The sequence below is a fragment of the Pinus tabuliformis genome, chromosome 3_2 (genome assembly GCF_031772625.1).
Source record: "Pinus tabuliformis cultivar Carrire ecotype Pingquan chromosome 3_2, CPIR1, whole genome shotgun sequence".
Lineage (NCBI taxonomy): Eukaryota > Viridiplantae > Streptophyta > Pinopsida > Pinales > Pinaceae > Pinus > Pinus tabuliformis.
Window position 1 is genome coordinate 336,509,704 of NC_142302.1, and position 18,267 is coordinate 336,527,970.

Below are 18,267 nucleotides of genomic sequence, written 5' to 3' on the forward strand. Positions count from 1 at the left end.
AATAATTATCCATGAACAAATAGAACAAGTAATTATCCATCAACAAACGGAAGGCTTTATTGTTTGAGGAGACTAATAAGCTCATTGTTTCTTTAAAAAAAAATAAGTTTAAAAAGAAACTTAAGGAAATCAGGATTCTTCAACACTAAAATTTTCATGTTTCTTTAAAAAAAAATTAAAAAGAAACTTAAGGAAATCAGGATTCTTCCACACTAAAATTTTCAGGTGCAAAAAGGAGATCGTTATCGTCACCTCAATCTTGCACTACGACGGAAGATCATACATCATTGCTAACCATAGTTAGATCATACATCATAATCATAACTTATGGCATTGAATCGTTGCTGAATTGCACATTTCGCGCCAGTTTTTGGGGTTGGTTGCGCAAATGGTGACAAACGTGCTCTTCTCCGCCTTCAACTTGAACATGCCTGTCCACCCTGAAACCTTCTTTAGGGCATCTCTTGCCCGTCAAGGAATGAAGCCACACCGAATTTGGTCAAAATGGATTGCCTTCGAAAGAGCGTAATCCGGATTCATTCATCTTCCAACTGTACACAGATATGATCCGCCTAACCTCTAACAATCAAAAATGTTATATTTGGGTGATTTGGACTTTCTTGTTCTGTTCAATCTTTTTTCAAATCGAGAAAACAAAGATGCGCAGCATGGACACCTACTTCATTTCCCATGGATCCCCAACATTGGCCATAGAGGACCTTCCCGCAAGGCATTTCTTACTGGGTTGGAGCAAAATACTAGCAGAGAAGCCCAAGGCGATATTGGTCATCTCTGCTCATTGGGATACCTCAGTGCCTTGTGTCAATGTTGTCAACAAAAACAGCGTAATTTATGATTTCTATGGCTTCCCTCGAGAGATGTATCAGGTAAGTTCTTTTGCTCTTTCAATATGAATCAAATTAGACTTTCAAGAGCTGTGTTCAAGGGCTTGGCTGCTTGTATGGCAAGGATGTTTTCAAAACATCAAAATTCCATAAGAATGGAAATGAATAAGCCTCTTTAGGGTCTGGTTTGCCGTATCTGAGAAACTTTATGGTGTTTCATGAAATAGGTTGATTGACGTCTTACTATGGCTACAAGATGATAACCCAAAGAACATTTTCACTGGGAAACTGTTTAGGCATGTCTCTGAATGCTATCCAGAGTAATACTGCCTATATATATGTAAGCCCCTAACCCAAGGGATCCAGGTTGATTCGATTCCATGACCTCCTTGTTCATTTTAGCTTCAGCATGGCGAGTGGAACACTTGAGCTGACCCTTCGAGATATATATAGATAGCCCATTCCACTGATTAAGTGCTTTGAGCTTCCTGCAAGACATATCAGACTAGTTGTCTTTGTTGTCTACCTCATTTGATGTTCTTACTAGGCAAGGGCTGTAATTAATGCTAAGAGGTTTGAGCTGAGTACCATTTATGAAATATGAAGAAGTGCTTAGAACTTTACATACAAAGTTTTCATTGAAATATATATACATATGATGGATTTGGTTGTTTCTACTTATTGGTTTATTTCATTTATTTGACCAAGTTAATCTGGTTTAATGTCCAAATGTTTTGGTGGTCATACGTACCTACATATAGAAAGATGAATAACTTATTATAATTGGCAACTACAGGACCTGATAATTTGTTAATTCTTTTTCGTTTTCTTTCGCTAATTTGCGAGTTTAGTCTTTTGTATTTGGCAATTGCTATTTTTTTCTTCTTTGCTATTTTGCTTGATTGTTTAGTCTTTGTGTTTGTTTAGCAGTTGCAATTTTTTCCCTTTGGTGTTCGGCAGTTGCTCAAGAAAGTTGATTTCTGCTATTTCATATTTAGATGGCATACTCGTATCAACGGGGCATTGGAACAGCAGTTAATATTCATCTTTATTGCATACTGTTGAGTAGCTTGTGTGTCCAACTTCATATTTCGGCCACCCAACCCCTTGATCAATCTAATCTAGATTGATTTCCCGATAAAACTCTTCGTCAACCTGATCTAGATTGCTTTTCGTATTAACTCCTTGATTAATCTGGCCTAGATTGGTTTTCGTATTAACTCCTTGATTAATGGTTAATCTGGCTTAGACTGGTTTTCCTATTTCTTTGATTAAATGCATCATAGACCCCAGTATTTTATCTAGCAAGAAGGAAAGAACCCAAGCATGCTCATCGATTAAGACATGGCCATCCAAGGCTTATGTTAAAGTAAAGATAAGCCTTGGATGGAGACATGTCCCCATTCAAGGCTTATGTTGAAGTAAAGATATGACTTTTTCCAGGGGCAGCTGGATTGGTGATGGCCATGGTAATGGTATTGTTTTTGTGAAGTGTGGGGATTGAGGTTTAATTTTTTTTTGATTTATAGGGTGAAGTATATATGGGTTTATTTAGAGATTATAATGATAGTGATTGATAGTGACCCTGTGTTATGTAAGTACGAGCCCAACCTAATTAAAGAATTTTTTAAATATTAAAAATAAAAATTGATAAAATTTTATTCTGAAAATTCGTAAAAAGTTTGGTATTTATTTATTTTATTTTTTTTGGGTTAAAAATGGTTGATTACTGGAAGGCTGATATTCTTCTACAATTTTATTGGTTTTGATTAATAATTTCCAAACCAGTTTCTTCAAAACCTCCCCGCACTTAGACAAGGCTGCCCTTTGTTGCGCAGCCTTTACGCCTTGTTGTCAGAGGTCTTGGTAAGAGATTTTTAACTTTCCAAAATAAATACCAAGAAAAGGGAAAATATCAAATTCCAACGGATGCCGAGTCTGCCGTCTTACCTCTAATATGCTACTGTCCATGCTCAATTGACCCTGTCTTATGTAAGTACAAGCCCAACCTAATTACGGAATCCTTTAAACATTAAGAAAATAAAAATTGATAAAATTTTATTCTGAAAATTTGTAAAAAGTTTGGTATTATTTTTTTTGGGTTAAAAATGGTTGATTACTTGAAGGCTGATATTCTTCTACAATTTTATTGTTTTTGATTAATAATTTCCAAACCAGTTTCTTCAAAACCTCCCCGCACTTAGACAAGGCTGCCCTTTGTTGCCCAGCCTTTACGCCTTGTTGTCAGAGGTCTTGGTAAGAGATTTTTAACTTTCCAGAATAAATACAAAAAAAGGGAAAATATCAAATTCCAACGGGTGCCGAGTCTGCCGTCTTACCTCAAATATGCTACTGCCCATGCTCAATTAATAAATGAATCATGAAACTCTGCTTACGGGAAAGCATGTGCTCTGCTGTCAGAACTTTCTAAAAGTTCTTCATGCTTTCGGGTGGGAAATTAATAAGAAGTACTAAGCCTATGCTTATGCTTTAAAGTTTAACTCATGTAATAAACAATGCCCTAAGATGATTTTTTTGAGGTTCATTAATTTCATTGCTCCACACCCTCTTAAAATATCCTCGTATTTGAATGTACTCTGAGTAAAAGATTAGCAAGGAATGCTGAACAAATTAAAAGATAAGGTAGAGAGTTGGGGAAACTGGTGGCCCTCTCGAGAAGGAAAATCTTTTTTTGTAAATTTAATCTTTTGTGTTAACTTAGTCTATTATTATTGTGCCAAAAAGTGCTCTACAATTTAGTATGGGGATGTGTAAGCAATGGGTATTAGGCATAATGTAAGAAAGATTATATGTCAACATTTTTTAATGTCAGCTCTATTATAACTAACTAAAAAAATAAAAATAATACATCCCCACTCTTGGAATGAACTCTCTTCATCACGCTCTTTCTATTTAATCTGATTCTCCATCTTGTCCTGATGATGAACCACATTGGATGGTTTGAAACGCTTCGACAAATGAGCTCTGATGTGATTGTCACTGAAAAATTTCTCACAAATAAAAAACATAGATCACACTAAATTCGAATAACACAATTTAATGTTGACTTCAACATCAAAAATAAATTTATAGATAAATATAAACCATACAATGAATCTTTCGATAACTCAATTATTGGATTTCCCCTGACATGAATAAGTGGAAGCAGTTGCAAGACCCCAATACTACACACAACCAAACAAATTGAAGTACAAACCTTTGAAAACCTTCGATGATTTATTTTTGCTCGCTTTAGATCAATTTAGGGTTAGATATGAAGTTTTGTTGATAAACCATGCAAACACTTTTTTTTTTATTTTTTTTTATTTTTTTTCTCCAGTGGAAAAATCGGTAACTTTTTATTTAAAAAATGAAAAGTTACACTAGCAGATGCTTGAAGCATTTCCATAAGACGCCCATTGGGCTCGAGTGCTTTCGCACCCCACGCAACGTTACAAAGCTAACGTGCAGATGAAGAAAAAGAAAGGGAGAGAAGAGAAAAATGGAGGAGGCAAGAAAACCTGAATTCGGTAGTGAGTAAAAACTCACACTTTACGTTTTTCTTCCCTTTTTCTTTTCGACCTTGCGCCACTCTCCTTGGGCGGGCTCGATCGAAGCTATGACTAACTGTGTTTCTGCTTTTTGAGATCCTGCTTCCTTATCTGAATCTGAAGTATCTGAGTGGTGGTGCCGTTTGATCCCTCCCATGCTTTGGTTCTCGTTTGCCTTCTCTGCTTGATTTGGATGAAGTTGTGAAACCTTGTTGTCTGATGTAGTTTCCTTCTGTGTCTCCATTTCTTGGGCTACCTCAGCATTCTTTGCGAGGGTATCTTCCTCTTCTGCTTCTGATTCTTCGTCTTCTGAGTTAGGGGGCGAAAATTGCCATCCTTTCCTCTGCTTCCCTTTCTGCTTTCTTGGCTTCTGGACATGTGCTTTGCAGGTGTCCTGTTTGCCTGCATAACCTGCATCTGAAAGCTGTATTTTCATAGTCTAGTGCTTGCAACCAATTTTGTTGTTTGTATATCAACCTTATGTTGTCTAGCAGCCCTTTACTTAGATCTACTTCCACACAAATGCGTGCAAAAGTGTAGACACTTTCATCAATCCTTTCCAGATCTGTTTTGATGTATTTCCCTATGCTGTTCCCAATTCCTTCCAAAACTCGTTCACTCCAGAAGTGAAGGGGAAGGTTGTATAGACGGACCCAGATCGTCACTTTGGATACAGTCATTTTGTTTGGATCGAAATCTGGAAACCATGGAGTCATGAACAACCCCGACGTTCCCCAGAACCAAGGTCCAGTACTGATGATTGTGTCTCTGACTGCCCTGGATGCAAATCTAACTATGAAAAACCCCTTGGAGCATAAATGTATATCACATTCCATGGTCCAACTGGTGAAAATCCAGTGAAATAGATCCGATGGTTTTGGCCAAAAACTGTTGAAGCGACAGATTAGGGCCTGCGTTTCATAAGACTTAACGAAATCATCAAGCCCTGTAGAATCAAGGTTAAGGGTTGGAGTTTGCCCTAGCTGATCTACTATGTATGGCCTAGGTATGTATCCGCCTTGATCTGGAGAGGACCCTGAATCTCTGTTACCTTGAAGAATGTTTTTGTAGGATAACCCTCCCTTGGGTTGATGCTCAGATGCTGTCTTTTTCCCCTTGTCTCCTCCTGAGAAGCTTGGCTGTCCCTGAGGCATAGCCCCTCCTCTCAGCCTGAGGTTTAAAACAATGGTTTTTTCTGGACTAATCTCGTAGCTTTCCAAAGTTCTACTGTCCTGGAGAGACCACCTACCACTGACCAAATGTTGGATCTGAACAGGATATCCTGTCAGTGCCCAAATTTGCTGTTTCAGCTGCATGATAGTGCTTCCTGCATGTACCCATACTATATAGGATTTCCCCTCAGGAGTTTTAATAAAAATCTGAAAACGAGTTGTTGTTACCTGAAGTCTAGGTTTTGACTGAGTTCCTGATCTGCCTAAGCCGGTGTCGCTGCTAATTGCCATGTGCTCTGGCTGTAGGCAGTCTTCCAGATCTAACCTCTTATTGGGTCGATCTTCCATTTGCATGTCAAGATCTGCATCCCTTCTGCTCGGTCTATGCAAATTGCCACCGATCTGCTGCCTAGGTTTTGGGTGTTCTCGAATACTGGTCAGATCGGATGGATCCAACCCTGATCTGCAGTATTTGTGCCAATCCATTGTGAGAGGGAGCAGATCTGCAACATGCAGTCCCCCTTCTTTGAGTGCAACAACCGAATCATTATGAAAAACTGCAATCCCCAACCCTGCCGCGACCCAGGTTCCTTCTATTCTTCCCCTCATGCCATTGATCCGCGCGTTCGGGGCCTTTTCATCTTCTTTATCCTGCCAAAGTTCGTATATTTCAACGGAGCCTTCATCAAGGCAGATTTGCTGGTCGTGTGGCTTGATGAGGGTTGTATGCCGACCAAGAAACTCCGCTGCCTGCATACAAGACTTCGTTTGCATTCTTTGCTTCTTTTCCCACGCTCCCAGCGCCGGATCCGACCCACGAACCATCGAGATCTGACCCCATTGCGTGAAGAATCGAAACCTGTGCCTCAGATTTACCTTGCGGATGAAAGGCGAGGGATCGAATCCCTTGCTTGCCATCGGTACAACCCTCTCCGTCGCCCGTTCTATGTCCCAATGAGGAGACATTTATATCAAACCATGCAAACACTTACTGGAACCAATTGCCAATTTAAAACATTCAAGCACCAAATTCCATTTAATGGTTCCATCAAATTTAATAGATCCATTTCGAGGTTTACAAAATTGTTTATAGGACATATTAAAGAAAGACTTAGAGATCATATTGTAATTTTCAACGTAACGTACTTTGAAACCCTATGTTCTTATATCGTTGAGATAAAAATATGATTATATATACATTTCTAATTTTTACTAGATACGGAGGATAGCTTTGATCGAAGGAAACGTGCTGCAGGTTGTTATTCAGTGCTGTTCATAAATTTGTGAGTAATATTTCTCGAGCCATTATTTTGACAAATATCGTAGCATAGAAATAAATTCAATTCAAAACAGGACAAAAATGTTTAAAACAAAAGTTGTTTATCTTTTAGTATCTCTGTACTGTAATTTTGTTTACAAAATTACTATCTATATCATAAAAAACTTTATATCACATTTTTTCCAACCCTAGATTTACAGAGTAGAAATCAAGCAATTTTAATTTGGAAACTGAACGCCCTAGAACCTTAGAATGAGCCAACACTTCTTCAACACTTCTTCAGTAATTTTGTTTTTTCCTTTTTAACTAAATTCGATAAGATCTATGATTTTGAGTCTAATAACTTAATAAATTGTAAAAAATGTACGCTCTTACGATATAAATAGTAAATTTGAATCATAAGAGTCTTATATGACACTTTTTCTAACCCTAGATTTATAGTTCAAATTGCATCAATATGAGCTAAATAAGTTGATCTGACAATACTATCTAAATTGTTGAAAATAGTAGCGAGAAAGGTCCTTCTTTGATTGTTCCTTAGTCAAAGAGACCGAGAAGCAACTTTCCTTAGCATGCACAAGTTCCTAAAAGTTAGGATGTGTTCCTAAAATTTAGGACAAATTCCTAAAAATTAGGGTGAATTCCGATAAGTTAGGACAGTTCATGAAGCGGTTTGACTGATATGCAAAAGTGGAAGGTCTTCTAGTGCAAGTTATCTTTGGAAAAAGACAAGCAAGTGAGTCTCAAGTTTTAAATTGAGGATGGACGAGTTGCATGAGTCAGTTAGACCCACTTAATGTTGGCATTATGATTCTGGTATGGCTCTATGTTACAGGTGTTGTACTTGATGGCAACTCACTCTAGTGGAAATGTTCTGTTTAGGCTCTCAAAATGTTGGAAATTAAGAGGTTCGCAGGTGAATGGTTCAAAAGGTGCGGACCCGCAGGCACGCCGTGCAGGAAATGCGGTCATACCCGCAGGTTACCCGTTCAGAAGGTGCGGTCCCCCAATTCACTCACTTCAAGGCAGAGAAGCGCGCTCACGTGGGGTTTCTTATGTTTGGCCCGTGGTATTCGGCCCGCCGTTCTTGATCCTATGGTTTTGGCCCGTGTTATAGGATCTAATTTAGCCCCAGTTTGGATCCCTTGTATTGGTTATTGATGGTTTTGTCCCATGGTGTGAATAAGGACTTGACTATAAATAGGGAAGGAGATCACTTGGCTATGGTATCTTTGCAAATTGAATATCTTAAGATTTGAAATATTGGTTTATCGGTTTAAAAAGGCTTGATCTATATAAAAGTGAAGTTAAAAGTGAATCTATGAAGTGTGATCTATCGGGCGCATGATCAGATCTGGGCATCTGACTGTCAGTGGCTCTTTGGAGGTTTGTTAATTCGGTTCAAATCAAAGGTCCGCAGGTATTTCACGGTTTAGGTGCGGAGGACCGCAGCTCGGTGAAAGGTCCAGTGCGGTGGTACGCGGTTAACAGAAAGGCACAGTGCGGGGGATCGCAGTGCGATCGAAGACGCAGTGCGTAGATACAGTAGAGGTACGTGGCGTAACAGAAGGGCACAGCGCGGACGCACGCAGAGAGACAGAAGAAGAAGTGCGGAACAAGATCAGAGGTACGCGGCGCGATAGAAGGAAAGCCTGCGGAGGTACATAGAAGTACGCGGCGCGATAGAAGGAACAGGTGCGTTGGCACAGTAAATGTACGCAGAAAGGCAGTAGGTGATTTGCGGTGATACGCAGTGAAGCAGAAGTCGCTCTGCGTGGATACGCAGGGAAACAGAAGGCGGGGTGCGGAGTCACGCAGTCCAGATAAGGAAAAACTGCGGATCTATCTTAAAACTTTTGTTGGTTATCTTTCATCTATTGCTACAGAGTTCTGGGTTTATATTTCTGGTACTATCTTTCTGTTTACAACATTCTGAGAAGTTGGGTGATTCTTGGTTGATTGTATAAGGAGTTTGGGTAATTTGCATGTACTTGATGATTATTTGATATTCTTGGGTCCAGTTTGAAAATTTATGAAAAGTGGTCCTTGAAAGAAAAGAAGTAGGGGGTTGCAGCTCCCTTCTAGGAGAGACTGGAAAACAAGAGAGAGTTGTAGCTCTCTGCAGGTTGTAGCCTGTGTACTGGTAAATGACTGCACCAGTACAAAATCATTGTAAAAGGAGTTTCTAATTGAAAGAAGATAGAGACATATTGCAGCAGGTGGTTTTCACCCACATTGGGTTTCCACCTTATATCTGGTGTTCTTTGGTGTGACTATCTGTTTTTCTTGTTCATGCTCATTATTTTATGATACTGACATACAAAGTAATGATCAATATTTGAAGAATTATTCAAAATATAAATAAGGAAGATATATTGAAAAGAATTTAATAATACTGATTCACCCCCCCCTCAGTATTATTTCCAACAATTGGTATCAGAGCAGGTCCTTCAGAGAAGCTTGACCGCTTGAAGGAAGATCATTCATCATGAGCAACTACGAGAGGGAAGCATCAATCAGGCCACCAATTTTTGATGGGACAAACTTCAATTATTGGAAGGTAAGAGTTACTGCCTATCTTCAATCTCTTGGTACAGAAGTTTGGGATATCATAGATACAGGCTACACTTTTCCTTCATCTACTCCTACAGGTCCGGCCGAGAAGAAGAAATATGAAACAAATGCTAAAGCAGTCAATACTCTGCTGGGATGCTTATCTCAAACAGAATTCGTGAAGGTTATGCAATATAAATCCGCAAAAGAAATATGGGACAAGATTGTCTTGAGCTACGAAGGAGATGAACAGGTAAAGCGTGCTAAACTTCAAACCCTCAGGATTCAGTATGAGAATCTCAGAATGTATAATGATGAAAGTGTGGCTAACTATTTCCTTCGGGTAGACGAGATTGTTAATTGCATGAAAAACTTGGGTGAAGAAATAAAAGAGGCTATTGTGGTTGAAAAAGTTCTAAGATCATTGTCCCCCAAGTTTGAATCTCAAGTGTCTGCCATAGAAGAAAAGGAAAATCTATGAACTCTTACTATGTCTCAACTACACATAATTCTAACTGCTTATGAAATGAGAAAAGGAGGACCATCAGACAGGAGAGAAGCTGCTTTTAAGGCTTCAGGCAAAGGAGACTACTATGAATCAAGTCGCGTGCCAGAAGAAGAAGACTCAAATTTTGTCAGAAATCTTCAACGGGGTACTGGAAGGTTCAGAGGTAAGTTACCTTTTAAATGTTTTGCTTGTGGAAGAGTAGGTCATTATGCTGCGAAATGTCCTCATAAGGATAAGATTGACAAAGGAAAGGAACCTGCTAGATGGAACAAGAAACAGAATGCAAATAAGAAAAGCTACTACACTCATGAAGACAGTGATGGTCTATCAAATAGTGATGAAGATGAACGAGGTAATGACTATAAACTTTTAATGGCATTTGAAGATGATGATTACATGGATGCTATAGATGTGGATAGTTTTTATGAAGAGATTTCTAGACTCAAGACATGTATAGAAGAAAAGAATATGATCATTGATACTCTACAATTTCAAATTGATGAAAAAGAAAAATATCTTGAAAAGTTAGAAGGTGAAATTGTTGGCCTTAGAAAAGAAATTGAGAAAACAAAGGCTATTAATCTTAAGTTTGTCAAAGGATCTGAAACTCTGGATGAGATCATCAATGTACAACGTTCTCCGCTAAACAAGACAGGTCTGGGGTATAATGGAGAAACATCTCAAGCATCCACCTCAAAGAGTTATCTTGATGCAGCAAGAAGAAATGAGCAAAAGCACAATGGAGATCACCAGGTAAAGCAGGGACGAATTACATCAAGAATGAACAAAGACTATCAGGTAAACCAGGGGCAATCTGTCTTAAGGGTGAACAAAAGCTACAACCAGCCACAGGTAAAATCTTCTCAATTTGCTTCAAGAATGGATGACAATAGAAATTACAATCATTTGGCTGGTAGATTTGATAATCGCAGAAGTTTCTTCAATGGGCAATGTTTCTCTTGCCATAACTTTGGTCACAAAGCAGCTCAATGTGTTGCATATAAAACAATCATGACTAGAGAAGCTCAAAAACAAAGAAGTATGACCGGGATTACAAAAAGGACCTATAACAACTTTTTGGCTCTTGAAAATGAAGTTGAATGTTCTATTTGCAATAACTTTGGTCATGAAGATTCTGAATGCAGGAGCAGATTTCAGCAGACAAAGGAACAAGCCTCAAGCACCAGAACATGGAGAATAAAGGAACCACAAACAGAAAGATGTGGGATAGCATTTTATGCAGAGGGACAGGAAAATCTATGGTACATCGACAGTGGATGTTCGAAGCATATGACAGGTGATAAAGAAAAACTTGAATCATATTCTGCTTTAGAAAAGGGAAAGAAAGTTTCTTTTGGAAATGATACTCCTGCAGCTATAAAAGCAAAAGGGACGACTCAGTTAAAGGAAAAGGTCAAAGCTGGAAATGTTTTGTATGTTGATGGATTGAAGCATAATCCTTCTGAGTGTCAGCCAGATGTGTGATCAAGGAACCGAGGTAATATTTAGATCAAATGGATGTCGTGTTCGTGATCTTAATACAGGTGAAACAGTGATCAAGGGTAGAAGAACTCCAAATAATCTATACATATTTGAAGAAGGACAACAACAATGCTATTTGAGCAAGGATGATGAACATTGGTTATGGCACCGGAGGTTGGGGCATCTAAGCTTTTCACAAATAAGGAAAGCATGCAAATATCAGGCTGTTCGTGGTCTTCCAGATATCAAAATTCCAGACAACACCATATGTAAATCTTGTCAGTTTGGAAAGCAAACCAGAACTAACTTTCCAGAGAAGGAAGGATCAGCTAGCATGCCTCTTGAGCTAGTCCATACAGATGTATGTGGTCCATTTAGGAAAATGACACCTCGAGGAGAAGAATACTTGATATTATTCATTGATGATTTCTCCAGGTTTGTTTGGTTAGGACTTATGAAGCACAAAGACGAAGCATTCGAAAAATTCAAATCCTTCAAAGCCTTGGTTGAAAATGAATCAGGTTACAAAATTAAGTGCCTCAGGTCCGACAGAGGTGGGGAGTTTACATCAAATGAATTTTTCGATTTCTGTGAAGAACATGGGATAAGAAGAGAATTCTCTACAGCTAGAACTCCTCAGGAAAATGGAGTGGTGGAAAGGATGAACAGAACAGTCCAACAAATGGCTCGTGCTATGCTTGATGAGTCTGGAACTCCCGCAACTTTCTGGGGTGAAGCTGCATATGCTGCAGTTGTTATTCTCAACAAAACAAATGTCCGAGTGAACAAGCACTCAAACTCCTCATGAGCTCTGGTATGGTGAGACTCGTTCGGTAAAGCACTTCAAAATCTTTGGGAGCAAATGTTATATTAAGAATACTGATGAGCAACTTGGCAAACTTGAACCTAGAGCAGATGAAGGAATTCTTCTTGGTTATTCTCCACACAGCAAAGCATATAAGTGCTACAATAAAAGACTTGGAAGAATTGTTGACAGCATTGATGTAGTGGTTGATGAAAAGGGATACATTCCTAGGCAAGTAAATCATGAAAATATCGAAGAAGATGAAGACTACCCTCAAAGACAGAATGATGAAGAAGAAGAATCTCAAGAAGCACCAGAGGAACAGATAAGGATAGAAGAAAAGACTCCATCCAGGTATGTTCAGAAGAATCATCCAGAATCTCAGATTTTGGGGCAGAAAGAAGTAGGTGTACAAACAAGAAGAACAATTGCAGAAGCTTCAAGCTATTTGGCATTACTCTCTTCCATTGAACCACAAAATGTGAAAGAAGCATGCAAAGATGAATGTTGGGTCAAAGCAATGGATGAAGAACTTGAGCAGATTGAAAAGAACAACACGTGGGAGTTGGTTCCTAGACCAAAGGATAAGAATGTTATAGGGACAAAATGGGTCTTCAAAAATAAGTTGAATGAAAATGGGGAAGTAATTAGAAACAAGGCCAGACTTGTTTGTAAAGGGTATGCGCAGCAAGAAGGAATAGATTTTGAAGAAACTTTTGCTCCTGTTGCAAGACTTGAGGCCATCCGAATGGGCCTTGCTCTCTCAAGCTTTCAAAAGTTAAAAGTATTTCAAATGGACGTGAAATCAGCCTTTCTGAATGGAGACTTAGAAGAAGAAGTATACATTGAGCAGCCAGATGGTTTCATTCTTGGAAATGATCCAAATCTTGTATGCAGACTGAAAAAGGCTCTCTATGGTCTTAAACAAGCTCCAAGGGCTTGGTACTATCGTTTGGACAAATATCTTCATCAACAAGGTTTTTCAAAAGGATCAGCAGATAGCAATCTTTATATAAAAGTTGAAAATGACAAATTGCTAATACTTGTTGTGTATGTAGATGACATTATCTTTGGCAGCAATGAAGAATCTATGAGTCAAAGCTTTGCCTTGGTGATGCAGAAAAAATTCGAAATGTCCTTGCTTGGAGAATTGACATATTTTCTTGGCTTGCAAATCCAACAAAAGGAAGGAGGGATCTTCTTGTCGCAAACCAAGTATCTCAAGCAGATTTTGAAGAAATATGGCATGGAAGATGCAAAACCAGTATGTACACCCATGGTCACAAGATGTAGCCTCAGTGCAAATGATGAATCAACAGCAGTACATCAACCAACCTACAGATCTATGATTGGAAGTCTACTTTATTGGACAGGTACCCGACTAGACATCATGCATGCAGTGGGAATAGTTGGAAGATTTCAGGCAAATCCAAAGGAAACTCATCTTCAGGCAGTGAAGAGAATCTTCAAATATCTTCAAGGGACTCAAAATTATGGCTTATGGTATCCTAGAGATACAGATCTCACACTTCATGCTTATACAGATGCAGATTGGGCCGGAAGCGTGGATGACATGAAGAGCACAAGTGGTGGTGCATTCTTTATGGGTTCTAGATTAGTATCTTGGTTCAGCAAGAAACAGAGTTCGATTGCCTTGTCTACAGCTGAAGCGGAATATGTTGCTGCTGCATCTTGCTGCACTCAACTCCTTTGGATGATGCAGACCTTGCAGGATTTTCAAATCACTTATACACCACCTATCTCCATCTTATGTGATAATACAAGTGCAATCAGCATTTCAAAGAACCCAGTCATGCATTCAAAGACCAAGCACATACCGATCAAGTATCATTTTCTCCGGGAACAAGTGCTTGAACAAAAGGTCAAGTTGGAATATGTTCCTTCTAAGGAACAGGTTGCTGATATACTCACCAAACCATTGCCTAGGGAGACCTTTGAATACCTCAGGCAAAAGCTGGGGGTTGTTGATGCATCATCTTGTTGTTGAATCTCTTCTGATGGTTGGTTGTACGCAAGGTTCATCTGGGGTATATGCGTACATGTGCTGGGTTGCAGATTGGTCGAAGATTGAATGGAGCATATAATGCATTGTTGGCATTATGGAGGAAGTGCAGAAGGAGATCATGGATGCTGGTCTGAATATTGCTGCAATATGTCTCTATCTCTTTCATGGTCATTTATGGTGTTTGGTGGATTATGGTTCTTCTTTACAGATCTGGCTTATAGTCAGGGGGAGCATGTTCTTAGGGGGAGCATAACCCTTTGCCCTTGATGTCAAAGGGGGAGAATGTCGTTGAGGATCTTGAGATTGCCATCAAGTCCAAAGGGGGAGATTGTTGGCATTATGATTCTGGTATGGCTCTATGTTACAGGTGTTGTACTTGATGGCAACTCACTCTAGTGGAAATGTTCTGTTCAGGCTTTCAAAATGTTGGAAATTAAGAGGTTCGCAGGTGAATGGTTCAAAAGGTGCAGACCCGCAGGCACGCCGTGCAGGAAATGCGGTCATACCCGCAGGTTACCCGTTCAGAAGGTGCGGTCCCCCAATTCACTCACTTCAAGGCAGAGAAGCGCGCTCACGTGGGGTTTCTTATGTTTGGCCCGTGGTATTCGGCCCGCCGTTCTTGATCCTATGGTTTTGGCCCGTGGTATAAGATCTAATTTAGCCCCGGTTTGGATCCCTTGTATTGGTTATTGATGGTTTTGTCCCATGGTGTGAATAAGGACTTGACTATAAATAGGGAAGGAGATCACTTGGCTATGGTATCTTTGCAAATTGAATATCTTAAGATCTGAAATATTGGTTTATCGGTTTAAAAAGGCTTGATCTATATAAAAGTGAAGTTAAAAGTGAATCTATGAAGTGTGATCTCTCGGGCGCATGATCAGATCTGGGCATCTGACTGTCAGTGGCTCTTCGGAGGTTTATTAATTCAGTTCAAATCAAAGGTCCGCAGGTATTTCACGGTTCAGGTGCGGAGGACCGCAGCTCGGTGAAAGGTCCAGTGCGGTGGTACGCGGTTAACAGAAAGGCACAGTGCGGGGGATCGCAGTGCGTAGATACAGTAGAGGTACGCGGCGTAACAGAAGGGCACAACGCGGACGCACGCAGAGAGACAGAAGAAGAAGTGCGGAACAAGATCAGAGGTACGCGGCGCGATAGAAGGAAAGCCTGCGGAGGTACATAGAAGTACGCGGCGCGATAGAAGGAACAGGTGCGTTGGCACAGTAAATGTACGCAGAAAGGCAGTAGGAGATTTACGGTGATACGCAGTGAAGCAGAAGTCGCTCTGCGTGGATACGCAGGGAAACAGAAGGCGGGGTGCGGAGTCACGCAGTCCAGATAAGGAAAAACTGCGGATCTATCTTAAAACTTTTGTTGGTTATCTTTTATCTATTGCTACAGAGTTCTGGGTTTATATTTCTGGTACTATCTTTCTGTTTACAACATTCTGAGAAGTTGGGTGATTCTTGGTTGATTGTATAAGGAGTTTGGGTAATTTGCATGTACTTGATGATTATTTGATATTCTTGGATCCAGTTTGAAAATTTATGAAAAGTGGTCCTTGAAAGAAAAGAAGTAGGGGGTTGTAGCTCCCTTCCAGGAGAGACTGGAAAACAAGAGAGAGTTGTAGCTCTCTACAGGTTGTAGCCTGCGTACTAGTAAAGGACTGCACCAGTACAAAATCATTGTAAAAGGAGTTTCTAATTGAAAGAAGATAGAGACATATTGCAGCAGGTGGTTTTTACCCACATTGGGTTTCCACCTTATATCTGGTGTTCTTTGGTGTGACTATCGGTCTTTCTTGTTCATGCTCATTATTTTATGATACTGGCATACAAAGTAATGATCAATATTTGAAGAATTATTCAAAATATAAATAAGGAAGATATATTGAAAAGAATTTAATAATACTGATTCACCCCCCCTCTCAGTATTATTTCCAACACTTAACTCATCAATCACTAGTTTGAGTTCCAAAAATATAACTTGCCAGATTTAGCCAATGCGAATTGCTTATAAGGCGGTCGAAAGGCACAATTGTAATCAGTTGTTTTGATCACAAAGGACTGTGACAAGACACAACTCATTAGATTTTGAGAGTTTGCACCAGTTTGTGTGAGACCTTATTGGTAGAGGGTATTTGGAGGGTCCAATACGCGGGATAGAGAGACCTTCTTGCAGTGAGATTTGTGCTAGGAAATAGGAGATCTCTTGTGCAAGGAAAGAGGGCCAGACAGACCGCATGCAAGGAGGAGTTGGGTCAAAGTTGTTGTAGGGTGTTTCTAGCTAGCGTAGTAGTGAGAACGAGTTAGTTATCAGTGTGATAAATTGCCTTGTAAGAGATCTATTACTCAATATTCTATCAATAAGATTCTCAATCAAGCAGAGGGTTTTCCCAGTTGGGTTCCCTAAAAAAATTGTGTTGTTGACTTATGTGATTGTGTATTTCTGTGATTATTCCGCTGCTTATCTATTGTTAAGAAATTCCATGTCTTGGTGAAAGAATGTTTAGTTTCAGATTGTTCATCATAGTAGTTGCAGGATTTTGAAGGAAAATTAACATGGTATCAGAGTAGGAGATGATGGTTTGTATGAGGGGAATAACGCAGCTTTAGTGGGTAGTTTTGGAGGCCTGAGAAGAGTGACAAAGCAGCTGATGTGTCACAGTGAAAGGGCAGGGTTGCAAGCCCTAGGATTGTCATTCTTGGAGCAACCAAGAGACAACAAGAGGTAGTTTGGTGAAGCCCTAGTTTAGTGAATGCAGGGAGGCATCTCACTGATAAGAGGGCAGTGTGACAAAGACCCTAAGAACGTGATCATTTGGAGCATCAGAGGACATTGTTAGTGGGCAACTTGGAAGTCCCTAAGAGTTGATGATCTTGAAGGAGCCAAGAGAGATTGATAGTGGCAGATTTGACGATTGAAAATGCAAGCATTCTGAAGTAGCAGAAGTTGCAGTGATTAGCAAAAGAGGAGGCAAAGTATCTGCCATGTGTGTTCAAGGAGCATCCTTCCACGTGACTGGGAACAAGAAGTATTTCAGCCACCTGAAAGAGAAGGACATGCATTTTTAAATTGAGCTAGGAGATGATGGCGTGTATGCAGCTAGAGGAGTTGGTGTTGTTAGTTTTTAGAGGGAGTCAGGTAATCCTCTTCATCTCAAAGATGTTTTCTATGTTTCAGGATTGAGGTAGAATCTTGTTTCAGTAGCTACCCTTGAGGACAAGGGATATGATATCATCTTCAATAGAGGTAAGGTGTGCCTCCAACACTTAGCTTTTGTGTGTAAGAAGCAGATAGGTGTGAGGGTGAAGAATCTCTACAAGTTGCAGGTAGAGACAGATGCATCCTTGAGCAACAAGGTAGGGATAGCTCAAAGTAGAGATGTGGTGGTTGAGCGAGGGCAGGGTAGAGCTCTCAAGATGGAGCCTCAACCAGTATCTTAGTTTGAGTCTAAGCTAATTGGCAGTTGAGCCGACCAACAGGATGATGAGGAGCATAGCCTAGGGCGAGTCGAGGTAGCCACTCAGTGAAAGACTCCCAAAATAGGGAGAGTCTGAGCCAAGTGGGCAGAGGATTTGAGTAAGGGAGATCAGAAGAGAGTTGATTCTTCCAGTATCGCTTCAAGCTAGAGGAAGCAACCACAAAGGTACACAAGGTACATGGCACTTATGACTGAAGTGATGGACTCGTAGAGCATGCTGGGTAAGAACAAGTCTTCAGATCAGGTTTCGTAGAAGAAAGTAGGGAAGTCTTCTAGTTTAGAGGGAGCAATTAGAGCAACAGGGAACATGGTAGTGTTGGAGACAGATCCAGGTGGACGAGGTTCTTCCCTAAGCACCTTCCTCGCTAAGAGGGAGTGTTGAAAATAGTAGAGAGAAAGGTCCTTCTTTGACTTGTGCCTTAGTCAAAGAGACCAAGAAGTAGTTTTCCTTAACATGCACAGGTCTTAAAAGTTGGGACGAGTTCCTGAAATTTAGGACAGATTCCTAAAAATCAGGGTGAATTCCTATTAAGTTACGACAATTCATGAAGCATTTTGATTG

The 18,267-nt window shown here is 39.9% G+C and overlaps 1 protein-coding gene across 1 annotated transcript in view; it reads left to right on the forward strand.

The window, feature by feature from the left end:
- Nucleotides 1-261: 261 nt before the first annotated feature.
- Nucleotides 262-18,267, forward strand: part of LOC149180863 (extradiol ring-cleavage dioxygenase-like) — an 86,607-nt gene continuing 68,601 nt past the window's right edge. The window contains exon 1 of the mRNA XM_089416340.1: nucleotides 262-887. Within this exon, the coding sequence (XP_089272466.1) occupies nucleotides 564-887 (324 nt within the window). The 5' untranslated portion in view covers nucleotides 262-563. The remainder of the gene's footprint in view (nucleotides 888-18,267) is intronic.